Consider the following 24,611-nt stretch of genomic DNA (forward strand, 5'->3'; position numbering starts at 1 on the left):
GTGCAGGGAAGCAGTCAGAGCAGACAGACAGAGAGAGGGAGAGGAGGGAGGAGTAGGAGAGAGAGATATTCTAATCACAGCACAAGAAGAGCTAACACATCTAACCAAATAAAAAAAGGACTGGAGTCTGTTTGAATGGACTCAACAACATTGGCCCGATAGATTCACCCCCTGCTGGGTGAGTGCTATAGCTGGTGGGCGTTGGGACGGGAGGGAGAGGCTCATTCATGGTGAATGGGATTCAAGGAGAGGAAGGAGAAGGAGTCATCATCGCTGCTTTCTTCTTTTCTTCGTGGGGAGAGAGGAGACTCAGGAGGAGACATTAGGAGGGCTGCTGTGCGGGGGAGCTAGCCTGATACAAGCTACAACAGCTAACAAGGTCAGTTTGAGTTTGTTTTCTCCGCGTCTTCTTGGATTTGCAGGCTTTGGTTTTTAAACGGCGACCCGTGGAAACTCGGATCATTCGGCTTTTTAACGGTCAAAGCTGGGGTCAATAATATGGCTCCTTTGGACAGGTAAACCCACATTATTATAGGCTAAAAATACATCATCTTTTTTGTCGGTCAGTTTGCTTTATTAGCGTTATAACGCAGGGTGGCTCGATCTCTCTCAGATGATGTCCGATCGAGAGGTTTTCGTGTTCGACATTTTGAGCTATAATGGGATTTCTTTTTTTAGGAGACGTTTATTGTTGTCCAGGGATTTTATGATGATGATGATCTAGAAATATTGGCCATCAATCGTCATTTAGTTGTTTTTTTCTCAGTCTAAAAAGCCATCCCTGTCGGAGGAGCTAACCTAACTGTTTACCCAGAGCTATGCAGTTGTTAGGCAGCGTCAAGGCAGCTGAAATGAGCTGACACGAGGTACAGTTAGACCGGGGATGGACAGATTCTGCTTTCACAATAAAGTGTGGCATTTTTCACTGCCTCGTTCTGATGACAGGACTGGTTTTTAATTAACCTCTTAAGATAATTTATGCACATTGACTTTTATACAGTGGTGGTTAATTAAAGTAATTAAGTGCAAGTCAAGTACTGTACTTTAGTACCATTTTGATGTAGACTACTTTTAGTTACCTTTGTTCAGCGCTTTATACTTCTATGTTGCTACATCTCGAAGGCAACTGTTGTACTTTTTACTCCACTACAATTATTGGAAATCTTTTAATTACAATTAACTTTGCAGATCATTTAGATTATTGTTACAACACATTCATTTGCATTAAGCCCTGATGTATACGTTGGCTGTACGAAAAAGGTTTGGACAATCTTAGTAGACTAATATTGCCATGCCAATACTTTTACTTACTTACTATTGAATATAGGCTTTAGTTTTGTCGTATTGCTATACTTTTACTTTATATACAAAAAAGGGGAAAAAAGATAATAAAAAAACATGTAACCAACGTGTGTCTACTTTTAGAGCCGAGTTTAATTCATTTCGGCTCTTTCTAAACTACAATATGACGCTATTGATTGAAGTATTTATTATAAGTTTGCCTAGGGAAAAGTACAATTTCACAACAGTACAGTTCACTGGTACAATGTCAACTAAAAGGAAACTCGGGTAAGCCAAGCTGGTTTATTCAGAGGTTACTTCGTGGGGACGGGTACCGTCATTAAAGCCGGCTGTTCAGTGCTGCCGAGATTTGTGTGAAGGCCTGTCCATAGTATCTCCGAAATGTTCGGTGCGTTGGACTTTCCGACATACACATTTCCGAACTCTCATTCGGTCTAATGCTTTTTCAGAAGTCGCGAGTGACGTCATTTTGTAGTCGAACCGTACCTTTTGATCGAAAGGGCGGTTTCGGTCTAAGTATGGACAGGCCTCGACTCCCCGAACCGAAACGAAATAAATTCGGCTCTAAAAGTGTAGTATAATGCAATGTCCCTTTACTTTGAAGTCCGCCTAGCGGAAGTCACGGCCATATTAGGTGCATATTGACGCATGCCCAGGCAGCAGCAGCAGCCTTGCAGCCTGTAGTGTGTGTGTGTGTGTGTGTGTGTGTGTGGTGCTACTAGAAATAGAACAGGTGCATCTCTATAGCTGCCTACATGGATGCACTGTCCTCCCGACGCAACGACGGTCTGTTTATTTGGCCTTTTTTTCTTTACACTTGCATGCATTGTATCTTAGCTTAGGCTTCGAACAGCAGGCCCTTTGGGGATTCCGAATTTAACATGAAAACGGAGGGGGCTTAATGTGTGTGTCAAACGGGTTTTGTTAAGAGAAAGTATTCGTTTTGTAAAGGCCTCGGGCCCTGACTGAGCAGTGCTATGGTTTAGTTAGCTAGCTAAAGGGATAAGTGGCTGCTGCTGGCTGGGGGTTTAGTTTAGTGTGCAGCCCGGCCACCATCATCGCGGGGCTGCTGTGGAATGTCTTGAAAATGTAAATTTCGCCGACTGTTGTTTTCTCCTCGTATTGATTTGTTGTCACCCTCGGGGGTGGGGGTTCGTCATTGTTAAACGCTCTGTAATTGATGGAGCTTTTTGGCTGGCTAACAACACACTGTTAATGTAACGTTATTCCTCCCCCCCCCCCCCCAACAGCAGAGCAAGCAGCAAGCCCCAATCCCAATGCAATGCAGCTCTGATTGTGGAATAATAACTTACTAGTTTTTGGTGGTTTTATTGTCAATGCTTTGTGAAGTGTCTGGGACACATACAGTGGGACTATACATAGAATATAGTATGATGTAGAGGGAGCTATATATGTGTAATAAGACATTAAGAAAGTAAATATAGTTCAGATGACTGACCCATATAGCAAAGGCATGCTGGCTTTTCTTCTAAATTCTATGCTTATTTAATTTTGGGAGTATACAAATGGAATCTTATTATTGTGGGTCCATGTGGTTACATTTGAAGCTATTCTCTCAGTCACACATGGATACTCAAGATTTTACTTTGCAGTTGCTTTGGCATATTTTCCACATACAGCAACGTTAATTTCACCAGAGATCCACATAAAGTTGAATGCAGGCAAGGAAGGCTGGTACATAAATCAATTTGTCTTTCTCCCCTCCTCAACATGTTTTGCTATTACCTTTTTTTTCCCTTACTCCTCCTCCTTTTCATGGCACAATGTTTTGGGAACATCCAATTCTCAAGGCAAAGCTTGTGGGATAGTGGATAATGTTTGTTATTCAGCTCATGTGCTTATCCAGACTAGAGACTGCTGCTGCTGGAGTGTGTGGTATATACCGGTGTGTATATATACGTCAGTTCAATTGGCCCGGAATACCACTGTTCTTTTGAGTCCTAATTATTTTCGATGCTTTTCCGACATTGTTTTTCTTCTCTCTCCTCCCCTCGTTTAAAAGTGCAGACACATACATTGTTACAGGCAGGGGCGTCACACCAAATTCTGGGCCCTGGGTACAAGGATTCACTGCGGGCCCCCCATGAATGTTAACTATTGAAAAATAGCAGATATACAAGCTCACATCGCGGCACCGAGTGCCGCGCTGCGAGCTTGTATATCTGCTATTTTTGAAAAATCGTGAAATTGTGTGCAAGAAACCCATGTCAAGGACCCCCAAGATGATATGTATTTGGCCACGGACCACGATCTCAAAATATTTAGTTCCAGGGACCGCCAGAAGCAAAATTTGAGTTAGAAATGTTCGCTTAAAAAATACATAATATATTCAAAGATTTTCACACATTTTCAAAACTTTTCAAAAATAGCAGATCTACAAGCTCGCAGCGCGGCACTCGGTGCCGCGCTGTGAGCTTGTATATCTGCTATTTTTCAATAGATAAAGTTGTTAGGGCCCCTCCACCTTGGGCCCCAGCCGCGCTGTGAGCTTGTATATCTGCTATTTTCCAATAGATAAAGTTGTTAGGGCCCCTCCACCTTGGGCCCCAGCCGCGCTGTGAGCTTGTATATCTGCTATTTTTCAATAGATAAAGTTGTTAGGGCCCCTCCACCTTGGGCCCCAGCCGCGCTGTGAGCTTGTATATCTGCTATTTTTCAATAGATAAAGTTGTTAGGGCCCCTCCACCTTGGGCCCCAGCCGCGCTGTGAGCTTGTATATCTGCTATTTTTCAATAGATAAAGTTGTTAGGGCCCCTCCACCTTGGGCCCCAGCCGCGCTGTGAGCTTGTATATCTGCTATTTTTCAATAGATAAAGTTGTTAGGGCCCCTCCACCTTGGGCCCCAGCCGCGCTGTGAGCTTGTATATCTGCTATTTTTCAATAGATAAAGTTGTTAGGGCCCCTCCACCTTGGGCCCCAGCCGCGCTGTGAGCTTATATATCTGCTATTTTTCAATAGATAAAGTTGTTAGGGCCCCTCCACCTTGGGCCCCAGCCGCGCTGTGAGCTTGTATATCTGCTATTTTTCAATAGATAAAGTTGTTAGGGCCCCTCCACCTTGGGCCCCAGTAACTCAGTCCCACTTTCCTACCCCTTGTGACGCCCCTGGTTACAGGACCTCAGCGGCTACGTGTGAACACCCTCCACCTCCTCCGGTAGGGTGAGATGGGGTGGGCGAGCAGCAGAAACAAAGTCACGCTCTGCTGCTGTGGAGCTGTTGTGTTTACCCCCTCACAACACTGGTTATCATACAAACAGAACAGTGAAGGTGTTATTGTCCACAGCACTACACTGTTAACCCGTTAAGGCTAAGCCCTGGGGCCCCATTCTACAAATACCTTCTAATTAATTAATCAGTAGTTCTCTCAAACTCTCAATTGTCAAGAAGAATAGCAGATGTACACAGGGGTGTCGCACCACGTTCTGGGTCCTGGGTACAAGGATTCACTGCGGGCCCCCATGAATGTTCTTCGTAGGAGGGGGGGGTTAACCCATTTAGACTGGGAATGCGTTATTTTGTGTCTTTAACTCTTGAAAAATAGCAGATATACAAGCTTGTAGATCTGCTATTCTTTTTTCTTTTTTTTATCGTGAACATTTTTGCAAGTCTTTGAATATTTCAAATCCTTCGAAGGTTTTTTCGAAAAACCTATGTTTCTATGTCAGTGGTTCTCAAGCCTTTTCATGTCGAGGACCCCCTAGAATTATATGTATTTGACCACGGACCCCCATCTGAAAAAAAGTTTGTTCCAGGGACAAAGAGAAAGGAGGATTTGATTCAAATGTCTGCTTTAAAAAACATATACCTGTATATATTCAAAGATTTGCAAACATTTTCACAATTTTCGGTGCCGCGCTGTGAGCATGTATATCTGCTATTCTTTTTTTTTTTAAATCTGCTATTGTTGAATAGCCAAGGGTAAAATCTAAAATGATACAGATGCCTACTGTACCTGGTTTTAACAGGGTTAGAATGTTAAAGCCAGCAACACAATGCAGTATTCACATCACCAATAAGGCTGTTACCTTTTATAATTTTAGTGGTCCAGTCTAAAATAAATGGCATATAAAAATGCTCTTGGCGGTAGAAATAACACTGTACATAATAGCGCTGGGGTTACAAGTAGCAAGGCTCACTGCTTTGTGAAAGGTGATCGAGACTGTTTTGCTTTTCACAATATAAACACTTACAGCATGCTGCCATAGTTTTGCCAAAACTAATTTTCGGCAACGCTGTGCATGCCGAAAATCTTTTGGCCGCCGAAAGTCTTTACTTTCACGCGGAGAAGACAAAATACAACCGTGACGATCCGTGAGTACGTTATGGTCCATAGTCCATTGACCAAACAGGCGATATGGGAAAAGATATATCCATGTTTCTGCAGCCAGGATGTATACAATTCAGTGGCTATAGTATTCTATAGTATTCCACGAGGAATCATGGGAAAGTGTTTTTTTTCCGCTCACTCCCGGCATTGGTTACCATGGTAACGAGTTAACACATCCTTGGACGTGATAACGGGCCGGGCCGCGGCACTCCACGCCACAGGGGGGAATCATTATCACGCGTGTGGACGTGGATTTTATGCTTGCCCCAAAACACACTTGTCTTGCACCCATTTTCTTTCCTGCAGATTCTTTTCAGGTTAGGTTTGGGCTTAGCTTTACGGAGAGGTTTACGAATGCTGGTGGCAAGCGTTCCGTGGGCGCAGGATTTGACTTGTGTTACTGTTTTGGGGCGAGAGTTCTTGTATTCATTGACACACAGCTCTAGTAAGTGAAGTAACTATCATGCCTTTGTTATTTTGCCTGTGCCCAAGACTTTAAAAAATGTTTATCATTCATTTTAGGATATTATTCTTTGAAATAGAATTTCTGCTTGTAGTTTTTAAGACTATGTCATTGTGGAATCTTGGCTACATGGGGGGGAAAGCTTTTGAAGCACCAAACCTCTTGTTTTTCGAGGTTTTTAATGTACCGTAGTCTTCTGTTTTAATTGAATCATGCTTATGAGCTAACAGGCTGCCTTGAGTTTTACATTTTAAAACCTAGTACACACACACAGATATGGGTGGATTTTTGCCAGTTGAGTCTTTTGTTTGCCCGTCTTATTCATCAGCAAACATATTATTTGTGAGGTCTCTCAAGTCCCTTGCATGGCCTTGTGCCTCGGAAAACAGGCAACTTTTAGAGAAATGTGACGGTGCAGTGGATTCCATTCACACAATCATCTTGCGTCAGAGGAGCGCTGTACGGAGCGGGAGGGAGGGAGTCAGGGGTGTCACAAGGGGTAGGAAAGTGGGACTGAGTTACCAGGGCCCAAGGTGGTGGAGGGGTCCTAGTAACTTTATCTATTGAAAAATAGCAGATCTACAAGCTCACAGCGCGGCACCGAGTGCCGCGCTGCGAGCTTGTAGATCTGCTATTTTTGAAAAGTCGTGAAAATATGTGCAAATCTTTGAATAATGTATTTTTTAAGCGAACATTTTGTAACTCAAATTTAGCTTCTTGGGGGGGTCCCTGGAACTAAATATTTTGAGATGGGGGGGTCCGTGGCCAAATTCATATCATTTTGGGGGTCCTTCACATGAAAAAGTTTGAGCATCACTGACATGGAAACATGGGTTTCTTGCACACATTTTCACAATTTCACAAAAATAGCAGATCTACAAGCTCACAGCGCGGCACTCGGTGCCGCGCTGTGAGCTTGTACATCTGCTATTTTTCAATAGTTAACATTCATGGGGGGCCCGCAGTGAATCCTTGTACCCAGGGGCCCAGAACTTGGTGTGACGCCCCTGGAGGGAGGGGAAACTTGAGAATGTGGCCCACAGAATGCCTTTGTCTGTTTATGCCTGAGATCTCAGATGCTTGCTGCATGTCTCGACATGGTTACTGGCGCACAACGTCATTCCATTCAGGGATCCTGTATGTAGGTGGATGCATGGAGAGGGCTGGGGGCTGGCGGGCGATGGCTGATTCATAAAAAACACATTGCCGTTGGCAGGCAGGCAGGCAGGCAGGCAGGCAGGTTGACCCAAAAGGATGTAGTGAAATTGCACTGATTTTTAAATGCTGTTCCAGTGCTTTTTACGATGACAAAGTTACGTGTTTCCAAACTAGCCACGTGACCGTTCTCGGTTCTCACAGCTGCTCTAGTACAGTGGTTTTCAACCGTTTCAGGCAGCGACCCCCAAAATAATCATATTTTAACTGGGGACCCCCCACCCTGACGAGCACTAAGAACCCTGACGAGCACTAAGAGTTGAGGCATTACATTTTGTATTGTGCGGTTCTATTGTTGCGAGGCATTGTGAGCATGTAGATCGGCTATTTTCACAATTTCTGGCTCTAATGTTTGACAGTTTGGCCTATGTTTAATTTGTCATTTTAGATGTATTAAAAAGTCCTCAAATTGTCACTTTAGAAATGTGCTGATACCCTCTATACACTTAAACGTTATGTTGGTTGTTTGGGGACTCCCAAACATAATTTGGGGACCCGACCCACAGGTTGAGAACCACTGCTCTTGTACAGGGGTTCCCAATTATTTTGTATGACAGTGTAGTGAATATTTAAGGACTTTTAACTAAGACCTTTTTGAATACGCAAAAAATAAAGAAAGAAAAGAAAAAAAGACCACTACTGCATCAAAAGTCAAAGTATACCAAATTGTCAAATAATATAAGAAAGAGGCATACATACATACACTGTGAAAATACCCGATCTACAAGCGCACAACACCTCACATTGCAAGGTGTTTGTGAGCTTGTAGATCTGCTATTTTCACAATATATATCTGGTGTACAAAGTCAAACGAAATGTAATGCCTCAACCCTACAATTCCAAGCGCTTATCAGGTTTGGGTTCAAACATGATTATTTTGGGTGGTCGCTGCCTGAAAAGGTTGAGAACCACTGCTCTAGTACACTGGTATAAATGCCTTGCGTTTGAAATGAGCTATGCATACATTTAGCGTTGCTTAGCGTGGCTTAACTGAACATTTCATTTTGCCCGGCTAGTGACGTGGTTCTTCACTGCAATCCAAGTTAGAAATGTCACTTCACTTTTGGCAATGAGTCATTTCCGTTTATCTCGTCATTTCCCCCGGTAAGTGGTGGCTATATGTATACCTGCTGTTTGAATAATAATCACAAAGGTTTGATTCACATGGGTCATTTTATTTATTTCAAGGAAATATCACCTGTCCTCAGAGAACACACTGGATTACTCTATAGCATGGCTTTGGCTACTCAACTTAAGATGGCTCAGGGGCCACTCTCAGCTCAGGGGCCACTCTCAGCCAAATACAAAAAGTCCAAGGGCCGCAAGCTAAAAATGACAGTCCTATTTTGGACTTTAACATAATGATTTTGTAACACACTACACGCGTAGCCTAAAAAATAAGGAAACACACAGAAAACAGACACATTTCCATCTGTAAGGCCAAACCTCATTGAACAAAAAGATTCTCATGGAATCATTAGTGATGAAAAGGCAATGTTTCTTCTTTTGGAACAAACAAAATGGCCAAAACATCAGAAACGAGACAAACTAGTTTCCTAGTGATCTTTAAGAGAAACTGAAATATGACATTAGAAATTGTTTATCCAGGCTGAAAGTAGACACAATGTTTGTATTGGTACAACCATGACTGGCCGCACAGACATGCCGCAGGGGCCGCATGCGGCCCACAGGCTGCAGGTTGAATAGCGCTGCTCTATAGATTGTTTGATGTATTTCTAAGCCTTTATTTGATAGTGATGGTGATGGTGATGGTGATAGTGGAGAGAGACAGGAAATGGCAGGAGAGCAGACATGGGGGACGGACGCGCAGCAAAAAGGACATCGGGTCGGATTCGAACCCGGTTTGGCTGTGCTGAGGACTGAGCCTTAAGGCCACTTTTAACCAAACAGATTCGTGGCCGAATCGGCGGTGGATAGCGGCGGAAAGCGTCTGTTGCCGAACGGGAGCTCATCGGTAGGTTTTCGGCAGCGGGTCGGGAACGCTATCGACCAGTATCGACGGAAAACTGGAAGACTGGACTTGCTCAGTTTTGTAGAGTCGCCCCTGGACGTCTGTGAATTGTAGCGAGTTGTAATGGACCATTAGTTTGCTACTGCTGCAGCAAAACCAAGCCTAAATAAGCCAGAGACATTTTCCCGTTGCACATTTTAACTACATAGCATATTCACAATCTCAACTCTCAATTTCCTATACTAATCAACTCCAAGGCAACGGTAGTAATAGTGATGTGTGTTGTTTTGGTGTGAGGAGAAGTAAACACCGGACAGGAAGCATCTCCTCTTCTGCTCCCCGGTTGCCAGATTCTGAGTTAAACAAGCGACCAGGTCTATGAAAACAAGGCCTAAAGAAGCATCCAGTTTCACCTATTGAGCTTTATTACATTAGCTAATTTCTAAAAGAATGTTGAAAGCAAGGCCAAATAAGCAACTACAATTCAGAAACATGCCCAAACAAAAGTAACCCACAACTAGCAACATTATAGGAAAACTGGATCAAAGTCGCTTGTAACGAGCCGATATGGCAACACAGTGCGCATGCGCAAAACTGTACAGTAATTACAGTCGGCATACAGTCGGCTGGAAAATTCAATGTGCTTAGTTTTTTGCAGTTCTTTGCAGTTCTTTGCAGTCTGTGAACAGTTTGAACAAGTCTCCTGTAGTATTTTCGGTGTGGAGGCACCTTTAATGGTATGCGCTTCCCTAGGTGAGCCACCTGGGTGCCCCGTTCTCTTCTAGACTAGAATGTCTAACCAAACGCTTAGCTGTGAAGACCAGGCAGCAGATCATTTGAAATGCTAGAAATTCTTGTGAAAAGAACGCAGTACCCTATGTGATAAATTTGGACTGTGAACTTGGGAGAGTTCACACATACAATAAATGTTATATTGTCTCTGTTGGCTGGCCAAAACCGACTTTTCATTTGTGCAGGGGTCTTCAACAGGGGGTCCTCAGAGGTACTACAGGGAAGGGAGGCCTCCAAATCTTTGTGTGAAAGGATCCTTCTTTTTTTTGTGTGCTTTTTATGCCTTTATTGATAGTACAGTAGGTTGACAGGAACTGGGATGATAGATACAGTAGCTGTCCAGGCCGCTACGCCAGCGGTCCATGCCGTGTGATAGGATCCTTTTCTTTCTTTACATTAACCACTCGAAGCCATAGCATCCTTATTGATTCAGTCTATATTAGTATAATGACTTAGCACTGTCTTTTCTATGTCCTTTGTATTTAAGTTCATAAAGTCAACATATAAATGCCTTTGAAATTCAATAAAGGATTAAAAAATGGCTAAAAAGTATTCTGGAGCTCGCAGTGTGACGCGTTTTGAGCTTATAGATCTGCTATTTTTGACTGTATATGCATTGAGGCCCTCTGGAGTGGATGTGAAAATATAGTGGCCCTCTCCATCATCAAAGTTGCCCACCCTTGCTTTAGACCCACCCGGGATCATCATATCATCATCAAAATACATAAATAAGTAGAAAGGCTTCCAGAGAGCATTGCCAATTTAGCTGGGTTTTAGTGCATGGTTTTAAGACATTTACAATGCACATTTATTGGCCAGTTAGAGTTTATAGCGTATGTACAACTAGCTACAAACACCACTCATCATAGTTCTTCATTCCTGGACACAGCTGCTTTTTCAGCACTTCACTGAGAACTTTACTCCCTTTGAAGCCATTTCCATTTCACGTAAAATATATTGTTAGAAATCGGCAGAAAGTACCTCTTATATTCTAACTTTATCGAGTTATTTGGTAAATGAAAGCCATACTACAGCGTCAAACAAAGTAGCAGGAGATAATATCTACGACCTTTGCTATTTTTGAAATTGAAACCTGAAAAGATGGAGACGATGTACCGGTATTTTAAAGCATGTGATATTGATATCGTTATGGCCTCTGTAAGCTGTTGTGTTGGCTCAGGCCAGGCTCTCTGACTCTGAGGTCATTATTGTGAAGATCCTGACTCCTCCTTACAGGAGCGATTCTCAATCCATTTTTCATATCAAGGACCAGGACAAATGTACTAAATAAATGTTTTCAGAAACATTCTTGAAGCAATGTCTAGCTGTAAATGACATTGTGTGTTTGTTTACGTGGCTGGCATGTTGGACACGAGTCACGACACAACTTCAAGCAGCACAGATTGATATGGGCCAGGTGCTCTGAGCCTTTGATTAGACATCGGCCCTTTTTATTGAGTTCATCTGTTTATTATTCAATAATAACACACTGCTGAATTCAGTGATTCACCAATCAAAATCAAGCATTCAGCTAAGCCGTGTAATGAGTATCAACAACAGTTAGGCGTTATTGGCGATCTCCAAATGCGTCCTTCAAATAAAATAAGATAAATCGCTGCGGCGCATTCTGTTCATGAGGAAAACTCATTAGTAGTGTTGGGAATTGGGATCCTTTAGGATTTTAATGATTCTGACACAAAAACAGACAGACAGACAGACAGACAGACAGACAGACAGAGAAAGAGAGACAGAAACAGTTTACAGTTTAGGCATTTAGCAGACACTTTTAATCCAAAGCGACTTACAATAAGCAGGTAATAGGCCTACATCAATATAATAAGCAAGATAATATGTCAGTACATCAACAACAATACAACAAATGCATAGGAATATCAATCTAGTGAGTCTTCAGGCCACGGCGGAAGCTAGGGAGTGAGTCTCTAGTTCTAAGTGCGACAGGGAGTTTATTCCACAGTTTGGGGGCCAGGAGGGCAAATTGTCTAGGACGAGTGGATTTTTGTCCTGGAGTTTTTAGCGAGGGGCACAGTCAGATCCTTGTCTTCAGGAGGGCCCTGTACCTTAGAAATGTGAAAACCGCTACGCTACTGCTAAGGAAAGTATAGATTTAACTGGTTTTCACACTTTCTGTTCTGTCTTTTTTCATTCAATGTCATCTACAGTTACGTAATGGACAGAAAGAAGAGAACTTCTTAGAAAATCCAGTACTGAAGGTGACAGGAGTTACGTATAGGCTACATGTTGTGTCCTTTGTACAAATATTGACCCCCCAGCACGTTCTACTTTTCCAAGTAAACGAAGCTCGGAATCTGATCAAGTCTCCCACTTCTCCACTAATCTGTTGGGGGGGGGGGAAAATCCATGGAAAGAAATAAAGGTGTTTTTAAAGAGCTGCTGTATTGGTCACAACAACACCAGTCCTTGGGTAAAGCCTGATTTATGCTTGTTTACAGTTTACGTGCTGGTGTCGCGCGGCACGAATAGCAGATGTACAAGCTCGCAACGTGTGAGGTTTGTGACGCGTTGTGAGCTTGTCGATCTGCTGTTTACCGGGTCACAGACACTGGCACACGACTTGGTATAACTGTGAGGCTTTAGCGGCGGCGACGTCACCGCCTGCCTCTGCTTGGTATTAAGAATTCCGGGCAATTGTTCCGACCCTGGCTCAGGTGCTACAGGATTGGGGTTGGCTGGGTCAGCACCATGGAGATTCAGAGTCCCCCGCCCCCAGGGCACCTCATTAAAACCTACAACCAAGACCAATGACCTTTGACGGTTCCTGCCATCTCATGAGACCTGGCGCTACGTTGGAAGGGAGGGGGAAAAAAGAGGCCTGGGACATGTAAAAGTGTTAGGATCGGTGGTGGAGGATCAACGTGTACTTTTTTTTCTTTTCCTTATTGCCTTGGACATGTTGAAATGATTATTATCTAGTCTATTCGTGTTTCTATGGATTTCCGTCAGAATTACTATTTATTTGTCTAATCCAGGGGTCTTCAACGTTTTCAGGCCAAGGACCCCTTAGTTGAGAAATAGATGAAGCAGGGACCCCTTTTCATTAGATTTCATATAGTTTCATTGTTTGACAACACAATTATCAGTGTATGTTGGATTCATGTCAATTTGTGTTTTCAAATATTTAACCACTTGAACCGTCAATACTTACTAAACTTGACCGGTCCCTCTGTACTTAGTCTGCTCTTTTTCCCCAAAGCACCAAAGCTCTTTGTGCTTGGCTTGGAACCACTTAAAACAGCACTATGTACAGTAGCATATTTATGGCCCACAGAATTACAAAGTTACATGTTTAAGCAAGCAGGCTGACAGTGTTTAGATGGCTGGTTCTTTTTGGTAGAATCAAATATTTAAACGGTGCATTAGGCTGCACACAGTACTCTACTCTGACAGTTAAAACAGAACCCCTTTTTCTTTTCTTTTCCTTTATTTTGTTCTTGTTGGCAGAAATGTGGAACAATGTGATAACGCAGGCAGAAATATATTTTCCAGCATAATTCTCAACCGCGTACAGATACTGTAGCTCTTACTGTTGTCCGCAGCACTCGTGTTTTGATCAAACGGAAGAAATGACACAAAATGATGATTATTTCTCTCTTTTCTTCTTCCCCCAACATCTGACAGACATGGCTGCCTAACCGTCTGCCAAAGATCTCTTCATGGATAACGGAGGAGGACGACAACAGCGAAGAGAGAAGAGCAGGCCCGACGCAGCCGCCACGTTTCTGAGCACGAGCCTGTAAAACAAAACAACAGAGGGATCGTCGTCTGACCCACCGAGGACCCCCTTCATCAAACGTCAGTCGGTAAGGCCTGTTACAATTATTACATGACCGTCTAATAGGGGTGGCCGATATTGTGATAAATAACTGTTGAAACGATACAATGTCTCCACAATACGCCTTTTGAGAGATATCGTATATATATCGGGATACAACTGACGGGTCCATTTGGTTTCATTTGTATACTGTCAGAGTTACATATTTATATCATTTTAGACCCCCCAAAAGGAACCCAGAGAGTCCCTGGACTCCACTTTGAGGACCGCTTTTTCTTTTAGTTTTGTTACCTTGTAGGTAGTAAGTAACTTGAAAAAATAACCATGAAAAAGAATCATGATACGATCGTGTCATTATTTATTTTACATTAACTTCTTCGGTGCCATATTTAAAGTGGGACCTCTTATATTGCCGGTTCGCCAACAAAGGGTTAAAAAAATAGTGTGCACGCTGGTGCACACATTCGTGCACAGATCATGCACTATGCATGTGCTTTTCACAGCTTTCAAACAAAAGAATCCGCTTGGAAATCCGTTCAGGCATTCAGGAGAAGGCAGCCCTTATGTTTTCTTCAAATGTAAACAAACATGGCTGCCATCTTTGAAAGATGGGGTTGGTATGGGGGTTAAACATGCAATTTCGCGATCGCGATCATGGCTAGTACACTGTTGGAGGTCCAATTTTTTTTTTTCAAAACATTTTTTTTTTTCAAAAAAAAAAAAAAGGACGTCCAGAAGACGTCTGGCAGGGAGATCCATAGTTAAAAAGACGTTTTTATTATAGAAAACGTCTTTTTTGGCAGGGTATGAGTTAAGCACTTGAACCTTCGCATCCCAAATCTGGGCCCAAAAGTATAGCAGATCTGCAAGCTCAGGACATGTCTGCGGCTGATAGATAACTAACATGAATAAAAATATCCATTTTAAATCTCAAATGTTATTCCCATGAAATACAGAATAATTCCACAAAGAATAAGACTTTGTATTTGGTAAAGATCTTTGTATTCAGAGAGAGAGACGGGGTTGACAGTACAGGGTAAATATGGTGGTGTCTCTCCCTAGATACAGAATACCATGTGTGACACAATTTGTTATTACATTAACCCATTTAGAACGGGTACACATTATTGTGTATCATTATTTTATGCTTTAACTATTGAAACATAGCAGATATACAAGCTCACAGCGCGGCACCGAGTGCCGCGTTGCGAGCTTGTAGATCTGATATTTTTGAAAAATCTTGAAAATTTTAATTTTGACCCGATTCTATAAGTGTCTTTTGCATCCTTCTAAGATTTTTGGAAAAACCTACGTTTCTATGTCAGCAATCTGGCTATAGCCATCGTCAAAGAAAAGGTCCCTTTCACTTAAATGGAGCTCAGTTAGTCTGTTCTTGAGAGACTATACTATGTCAGTGGTTCTCAAACCTTTTCATGTGAAGGACCTCCAAAATGATATGTATTTGGCCACGGACCCCTATCTCAAAATATCTAGTTCCAGGGACCACCCAGAAGCAAAATTTGAGTTACAAACGTTCACTTAAAAAATATATATATTCAAAGATTTGCACACATTTTCACGACTTTTTCAAAAATAGCAGATCTACAAGCTCGCAGCGCGGCACTCGGTGCCGCGCTGTGAGCTTGTATATCTGCTATTTTTCACTGGTTAAAGCATTCAATAATTCTAGGCGTTGATGACGATTATGACAGGTCTCATCGGCTAAGATGAGAGGAAGGCAGGATGGTGTTTATCTTGTGGTCCAGAGTCATTCCGAACGTCATACTGACCCTGACGGCGTCCGCTATCTTTCTAAGGCAAAGCTAGTTATTTGACATGGGAAATGTCAGCTTCAATCTCCTGTTGATAGTAAACATATGCTTTTAGCGAGCGTCACATCCAGTATGACATTTTGATAACACTTCCAAAGAGGAGAAAACACACCGTACCAAAATGCAATGACTTGGTAAGCAGACCTTGACAAGCAGGCCTGGAATTTCGTCATTTTACCACTTCTTGGCATTTTGTGTTGTCTAGTTTTTGAGGGCACAAAAGGCCAAATGCCAGGGCAGGAAGGCCATCAAATAAAACAACATTTTAGTCACATTGTAATAACTAATTGAATTGAAAGATTAGGGATTATATGACAATAAAGAGACACTGGTGTGTCTACATATTGACAAGAAAGAGACAGAGGAGGAAGTGGTTCAGTCAGCTGGGACATTAGCCCCTTTTCCACAGGCCCAACACCACACCACACCACACCGCCCACTTGTGCCAGGTTTTCCACTACAAGGACCTGGGTAGAATGGTGTGAAAGTGTTACTAAATGTGGTACTAAAAAGTATCCAATCTAGAGTAAGTTTGAGCAAGGCCAAATTATTTCTGTACGTGTTCAGATGCTGGATTCTGATTCGCTTAAAACAGTGGTAAATCAGTCAACAACCTTGAGTTGGCTCATGGACCCCGCCCACTGTTGTGTTGCAGTCGTATAACTAAATAACCTTGCAAGTTACAACTCTGTTTTCTTTCATTTATATGGTAGAAGTGGTAGAAAAGCAATTTACCATTCGAGGGTTATGGGTTGTTGGCTGATTTACCACTGTTGTTTGGCACTCGGCTTCGCCTCGTGCCACAACCCTGAAACAGTGAAATCAGCCAACAACCCACTCCCTCGCATGGTAAATGGCTTACTTCTAAATGGGTTAATCGTCATCTAACTTGTTGTACTGGTGTACATCTCAGCTGTAGGTGGCGGGTGGCTGGTGAGCAGCTCTAGAGGCCAGGCTTTAACTATTGAAAAATAGCAGATATACAAGCTCACAGCGCGGCACCGAGTGCCGCGCTGCGAGCTTGTAGATCTGCTATTTTTGAAAAATCGTGAAAATTAGAATTTTGACCCGATTCTATACGTTTCTTTTGAATCCTTCTAAGATTTTTTTTGAAAAACCTATGTTTCTATGTCAGCAATCTGGCCAGCCATCGTCAAAGAAAAGGTCCTTTTCACTTAAATGAAGCTCAGTTAGTCTGTTCTTGAGAGACTACTATGTCAGTGGTTCTCAAACCTTTTCATGTGAAGGACGCCCAAAATGATATTCTTTTGGCCACGGACCCCCATCTCAAAATATGCAGTTCCAGGGACCCCCCCAGAAGCAAAATTTGAGTAACAAACGTTCGCTTTGAAAATACATATATTCAAAGATTTGCACACATTTTCATGACTTTTTCAAAAATGGCAGATCTACAAGCTCTTGTATATCTGCTATTTTTCACTGGTTAAAGCATGCAATAATTCTAGGCCTAAATGGTTTTTAACCGTCACCTAACTTGTTGTACTGTGTGATCATCTCAGCTGTAGGTGGCGGGTGGCTGGTGAGCAGCTCTAGAGGCCAGGCTTTAACTATTGAAAAATAGCAGATATACAAGCTCACAGCGCGGCACCGAGTGCCGCGCTGCGAGCTTGTAGATCTGCTATTTTTGAAAAATCGTGAAATTTTGAATTTTGACCCGATTCTATACGTTTTACTTCTAAATGGTTTTAACCGTCACCTAACTTGTTGTACTGTGTGATCATCTCAGCTGTAGGTGGCGGGTGGCTGGTGAGCAGCTCTAGAGGGCCAGGCCTGTCACGATGCACTGTGAGCACAGAGAGCCCTGGAGCTGTGCTGTGGACCCCCCCAGGAGGAGGAGGAGCTGCTGCCGGACCCTCCCCGCTGCCGCGCCCCTGCTGCGGGGGCTGTTCCTGGGGCTGCTCCTAGCCCTGGCCCGGGGCGCCCACGCCCTGCCACCACCAGGGGGCCAACAGCAGCAGGTGGGTGTTGTTTGTGACCCTGGGAATAGGCTCTATGCACAGTAGCCATATTGAAAAGAAATTAGCTCTATTCACGGCCCGCCCACTCAGCAAATTTCTCAGCAACTTCCTGGTGCTGATCAAGGAAGGTTAGGCAGGAACAGACAACACCCGGAATTTGGCACACCATGGGACGCCGCCATGACACTTTTGGGTGGCGGAAGTGACGAAGTGCTCATAGACGCTAATGTTATTTTGGGTGGCCACCGGACGTGGCCACCCGCCACCCATGGAGCCTAGATGACGTTGGTGACTGTTCTTGCTGAGACCTTCTTTGGTGCTGATGTCAGTTTAGAAGGGGAAACTATAACAGAAATAGCTGGACTTAAAGCCAACAAATCATTATTTCGAACGGTAAAGTAAATTAGAATGCTTTGTGCCTTTTACTATCTTGTGTTCTTGATCATGCTAGCCGTATTTTATACTTTACTATTCGGAAATTGCATTAAATTTGCGATTTCTGTGTTAACTCTATTGGCTTTTAGCAGGGTTTTACCCTTCAAAACGTGACTTCAGCACCAGGGGGATGCTGAGTGGGTGGGGCGTGAATAGGGCTAATTGGGCCCCTTCCTTGCTTCCTTCACAGGTGTTACCAATGACACTAACTAAAGGCTCTGTTCCATTCTGGTCAAACAGAGCCTGTGTGCTGACATTGTACATGTTGTACATGTTCACTGTCCTTGAAATCAGAACATGTGAGAACCACTGTGATACAATAAACGGAACAGAGCCTTCATTGGAATCATCGGTAACACCTGTGAAGGAAGTTCTTTGTTTGTTCACTTCCACTATATGATGTTTTGTAGAAATTATTTATTTGTAATTATTTTAATTGAATCCAGATTTGTTTTGGATGTCTGAATGTTGGACGTGAAGTTGGCTGTTCACTAAGAAAATGTTTTGTTTTAGGGAGAATTCATAGAGAAGGCTAGGCATTTGCTTTGGAGAACGATTGATTATTTTATTAGACAAAAATGGAGAACAGTACAAGTATAGTCAATACAATAAAAAAAAAAGGTAGTACAGTTAAACAACCCCAAATAAGTCCTTTTATGTTGGAAGTCCTTGGTGTTCAACTCATGGACATAACAAATGGCGAGCAAAAAAAACAAAAACCCCAAAAAAACATTCAAAAATCATCGTTATCGTCACAGTTATAAAAACACTATGTGTCGATTTATCCGTATAACTCGCAGCCTGGACTATCAATGTATTCTTTTTGTGGTGCATTTTGATTTATGTTAATCTTGTGAGCCTTGTGAGCCCGTCCGGGCTGGGCATCATGTTAATATTAATAAAAACAATTCTATCTTATCTATCAGGAGACCCTGCTCCCCCTGGTGGTGGAGCTGGAGGCCTCCATGCACTCCTCGGTCCTCACCGAGCTGCGCGCTGCAGCGGCCACCATCGCCGAGGGGCCGCGGCCGCCCGCCGCCGCACCGCCCGTACCAGACTCCTCCTCCTCCTCCTCTGCGGCGGCGACGACGGCGCTGCTCGGAGCCCCAGGCGCCGGCGGCATCCCCGACTCGTCGGCCGCGGTAGTGGGACAGGTTTTCCAGCTGAGGGTTCCGCTCTCCATGTCTGCCAACGGAAGCTGTAACGACCTCCACGTGAGTAACCTGGGATCCCTTCACTTCTCTGGGTTTGATCCGTTCGGGAGCGGAAACCACTATACGTCATTGTTGTAGTCCTCAAAGGTCTACAATTTGTCCGGAATTATTTCCCGTTTTCTTATATTATTTGGCCTATGCTTGACCCGTTTATAGTATGGTTTGTTGATGACCTTTGATGCAGTAACATTGTTTTTGGCAGGTTTTGAACCATTCATCTATATCAGGGCTACTCAACTTAGGAAGGCTCAGGGGCCACTCAGCAAAATACCAAAAGTCCAAAGGGCCGCAACCTAAAAATGACGGTCCTATTTTGGACGTTTACAATGATTTTGTAACAGGCTTCATGACAAGCTTAATAATTAAGGAAACACACAGAAAATAGCCACATTTCCATCTATTTAAGCCAGGCCAAACCTCATTGAACCAAAAGATTATGGATGGAATGAAGAAATTATCGAATTTGATCAAATTAGGCTTTATTCACAAAATGTGAAGTGAAAATTAACAAAACTGGTTCAATCGTTTTGTAACCGCCCCTGTGTCTGGGTATGCAAGGCTAGTGAACTTTGGCAATGTAAAGGTATGTTTTCTCATGCCAATAACACTCCTTTTCATTAACACATTGACCGCCATTTTAACATACCTCCGTACTCCCACCTGCCATTCGTCTCCATAGACTTCCATGTAATTGGGTGTGCACGGATCATGCACACCCATGCCTAGATAATGCACCACGTGTGTCCACATTGCTCACAGCTTTCAAACAAAAAAATCCGAATGGAAATCCGTTCAGGCATTCATGAGATAACAGCCACTATGTTTAACAAAGATGGCTGCCAAAATGGCTGCCATGCTTGAAAGATGGGGTTGCTATGGGGGTTAAACATGCAATTTCGCGATTGCTATGATGCCTACTCCATTTTTGGGGGTCAAAAAAATTTTTTTTTTTTTTTTTTTTTTAATTCTCGGGACTATCGGGCCTGGCGGGGAAAGACATTGGAATAATCTCGGGACTATCGGGCCTGGCAGGGAATGAGTTAATAGGACGGATTTAAAATAAATAGACGTTTATACTTATTATTCAATCACTCAAACCCCAGCATCCCTATTCTTGGGGGACATTCACCAAAAATAGCCGATCTACAAGCTCACCACAAGATGCATTGGAGCTTGTAGATCGGCTATTTTTGGTCAATCTCCTTCAATGAGCAGTTAGTTGTGTTTAAATTACAAAGCTCAAAGCATCAAACTGTTTTACAAGTACAGTACAACTGGCTGAGTTGAACTTTACTTGAGTTATTTTTCCATAAAACAAACAACTCTTAACCAAAAATAGCCGATCTACAAGCTCACAATGCATCTTGTGGTGAGCTTGTAGATCGGCTATTTTTGGTGAATGTCTCCCAAGAATAGGGATGCTGGGGTTTGAGTGATTGAATAATAAGTATAAACGTCTATTTATTTTAAATCCGTCCTATTAATGAAAAGGAGCGTTATTGGCATGAGAAAACTTCCCCATTTGGGGTACAAGCATAGTTCCCTGGCTGCTACGATCTGTTGGAATGTGTGCACTGTCTGTCGATGCTGACTGGCCGAGTCGCGGAAGCAGAGACAAGCACAGACAAGGACTACGTCTTCACTAGCCTAAAACATGACGGTCGCGAGCGTTCATATCGCACGGCCGTCATGCGTCTCCACTCCAGTGAGCCCGACTGTGGTTGTCTGCTGCAAAATCTCCGCAGATTTGTCTGTCTGACCGTCTCGTTGTACAATAGATCTAGTGTAGCCGCCAGCATCTCCGCACTGCTGTCTGTGCTCTGTGCATTGACTGTATTCGCTTCCTGACTACGGAGTCCACCGAGGCTCAAACATCACCGCATTTTGCGTTGCGCGTTAACTTTGACAGGCTTAGAAAAATCATATTTTTATTGGTATGGTCATGACGGGCCGCATGCGGGCCGCGGGTTGAGTAGCGCTGATCTATATACTGTATAAGGTGTCTTCCCAGACACAACAAACCATTGGTCCATTACCTCTGCATGTTTAGCTGACTGCGTCTGCTTCCATGTGTGGTCACATGAGATGAGGTCACACAAGGTGCTGCGTTGCTCAGCCAGCCACCATAATCTTAATAAAATCCTGTAAAGTGCCATTAGTTTAAACATCTTAACTGCTTAAAACCCTAAATAAACACTATGAATGCAAATCTCTTTGCAGAAAATAAATGGCTGATCTGCGATCTTGCATCGCATCGCGACGGGGACACGTTTTCAACTTGTAGATCTGCCATTTTTTTGGAAAAGTTTTTTTAAAGGTAATGAGTCAAACATTTTTATGTTATTTTTTACTTTGGCCAGCAGCACCACAACAGAATGGATCGTTTAGAGATCTTAAGCCGAAGATTAGACAGTCACTGTGAGTTCTACAGTCTCGCTGCACCGTGGAAGTACTTTTTGGAACAATAGCGTTTATTGTTGAACTGTAAAATATCCTTGCCTCCGCGACGGCGCTGCATATCTTTTGTTACAGAGTGTCTGATAACCACATTTTGAGGGATCGTTTGCGAGGAGAAAAAAAATAAAATAAAAAAATGATCCCGTTTGGGTTTCTTATGTTCCATTCCTACACTTTTCACTTTGGCAGCCACTGCAAGTTTTCATTAAGGCAGGAACTTCTACTGCATGTAAGATCATTATTGGGATTTGAATGAGCTTGGTTTTGCAAAACACAAAACAAGGAAGGAATGCAGTATGACATTTTCCAAATCCAATGCAATTGGGAGTGAACAAGGCTGGGTTTCTTGCAAGCATGTTGTCTCCTGCTCGGGCGAGAGTCTTTTTGTTTTGTTTTACCATTTCCTTTATTCTGGACATCCGGTACAAGGTGACCTGACAATAACGATATCCATATTTATGTCCATCTGCCTGACAATCATGGCATTTCTTAAACTCTGTTAGGAATGTGGATTTATTTTTCACCAGAGAACAGAAATGGCCTTCAGTACAATCAGTGTTGCCAAGTAAGCGACGTTGGCCTTGCACATGTTGTATTGGCGGCTGTGGTTTCTTTGGGGCTTGTTTTTAAAGGTGTTATTTGGGCTTAAATGTTGTTTACTCTAGTGGTTCTCAAACATTCTCAACCCAAGGTCCACCAAATGAATATCTATTTGTCCTGGAAACGCTTTATGCCAGGGCACAGAGTGCCGCACTAAAAATCTTGAACATTTGTGCAAGTCTTTGAATATTTTTTACCCGATTCTATGAATGTCTTCTAAATCCTTCTAAGGTTTTTTGAAAAACGCTTGTTTCTACGTCAGTGGTTCTCAAACCTTTTCATGTCAAGGACCCCTAGAATTATATGTATTTGGCTGCTGATGAAAATATGATGTGTCAGTGAACATTTGTAACTGAAATATTTGCTTCTGGAAGCAAATATTTCAGTTACAAATGTTCACTGAGTGCACAAATTTTCATGATTTTTCAAAAATAGTAGATCTACAAGCTCACAGCGCGGCATACAAGCTCGCAGCGCTGTGAGCTTGTATATCTGCTATTTTTTTCTCAGTTGAGCAGACAAGTTATCCATATATATATAAATATATATAAATTAAATCCATTTGGAGACAGAATTCCCCCCTGCCTGACACTAATGCTAACCCCAATTGGGGCTGATAAACTCCCACCCCATTTGACACGCATGGTCTGGCGGGCGCACCAGTAGGCCAGACAATATATCCATTATCCAGGCACCAGTGTTGTTTTTGACAGCAAATTTAGATTTAGTTTTAGTCATAGTCTTTTGAATAAAATGTACAGTATTTTCCGGACTATAAGGCGCACTTAAAAGCCTTTAATTTTCTCAAAAAACTACAGTGCGCCTTATAGTCCAGTGCGCCTTATATATGGATCATTCATTGACATTGACATTCCCTTTAGCACAGCTCCATCTGTTGGATGCATAACGCAACGGTAGCGTCTATTATGTGCGCCTTATAGTCAGGTGTGCCTTATATATGAAAACAGTTTGAAAATAGACCATTCATTGACAGTGCGCCTTATAGTCAGGTGCGCCTTATAGTCCAGAAAATACTGTAATTTAGTTTTAGTCATAATTTAGTCACCTGAAAAGTTTTAGTCTTAGTCTAATTTTGGTCGACTAAATATCATAAGATTTTCGGCGACTAAATCTACAGTTGATTTAGTTGACTAAAATGTATTTTGGCAGGTCTTGATGGCATGACTGATTTTACACTTGGTTGTGTGCTGAAAATAGCAGATCTACAAGCTCACAACGCGTCGCAGCGAGACGCGTTGTGAGCTTGTAGATCGGCTATTTTCAGCACGCAACACATGAGAGCAACCAAACATAAAATGACTCTCTTCTCCACTAGTCCCTCCCTAACGTTTTAGTCTAGTTTTTATTTTGTTGACGAAATTGTCAATATATTTAGTATTAGTTTTAGTCATCACAGCTTAATTTTTATTTCGTTTTTATTTAGTTTTCGTCAGTGAAAAAAACCCAGTCGACAAACATTTTTCGTCATAGTTTTAGTCGACGAAATCAACACTGCCATGCACACCTCTTTGCTTCGTTTTTATAAAAAGCTCTTTGTAAAAATATGTGTCCACCCACACACTGTGTGTGGGTGGATGGATGGATGAATGAATGAAACAAACAAACAAACCATTTTCAGTCACCTTTAGTTGTCTACAGGCTTAGATTTGTGTAAGCAATACATTTTGTCAGCTCTTTTTTCTTTTCTTTTTTGCTGTGGCTGTTGGTGTACAGTAGAAATGTTTAGACTAATGCAGGGGTCCTTTTCAGGCCAAGGACCCCTTAGCTGAGAGGGAGATAAAGCAGGGACCCCCCACTATTTATTGTATAAAATTGTGTTGGAGATTTTCATCGATTGCATAGATAGATTCATAGACGTGTTTGACAGCATTGTCATTTGTCTATGTTGGATTCGTGTTAATGTTTTCTTTGTTTTTTTAAGGCTTTTAACAACCTAAATCGTCAATACTTTTCTTTTTTTTACCTCTACACCAAACCTCTAGATCAGCTATTTTTGTCAAATAATTATCCTATGACACAAAGATTTGGGGCCTTCCTGTAGTAACTCCGAGGACCCCCCTAGGGGTCCCGGACCCCATGTTGAAGACCCCTGGCCTGTACTGATTCATAGTATTTTAGCATTCAGGTTCTCACCACAGCCGACTGGTAGGGCAATTTGTTCCCAATGAAA

At 42.6% G+C, this 24,611-nt stretch overlaps 1 protein-coding gene across 2 annotated transcripts in view; it reads left to right on the top strand.

Moving 5' to 3' along the window:
• Positions 1–238: 238 nt before the first annotated feature.
• The window catches only part of LOC308291913 (dystroglycan 1-like), a 38,191-nt gene continuing 13,818 nt past the window's right edge, over positions 239–24,611 (top strand). Inside the window, exons 1-4 of one of the 2 annotated variants that reach the window (XM_080734058.1) lie at positions 239–379; positions 13,750–13,931; positions 17,483–17,714; positions 19,076–19,363. In XM_080734058.1, coding sequence (XP_080590184.1) covers positions 17,535–17,714; positions 19,076–19,363 — 468 coding nt within the window. In that variant the 5' untranslated portion in view covers positions 239–379; positions 13,750–13,931; positions 17,483–17,534. The remainder of the gene's footprint in view (positions 380–13,749; positions 13,932–17,482; positions 17,715–19,075; positions 19,364–24,611) is intronic. The other variant, XM_080734059.1, reaches the window with a different exon arrangement.

The sequence above is a fragment of the Nannobrachium achirus genome, assembly GCF_963921795.1.
Source record: "Nannobrachium achirus genome assembly, chromosome: 9".
Classification (NCBI taxonomy): Eukaryota; Metazoa; Chordata; class Actinopteri; order Myctophiformes; family Myctophidae; genus Nannobrachium; species Nannobrachium achirus.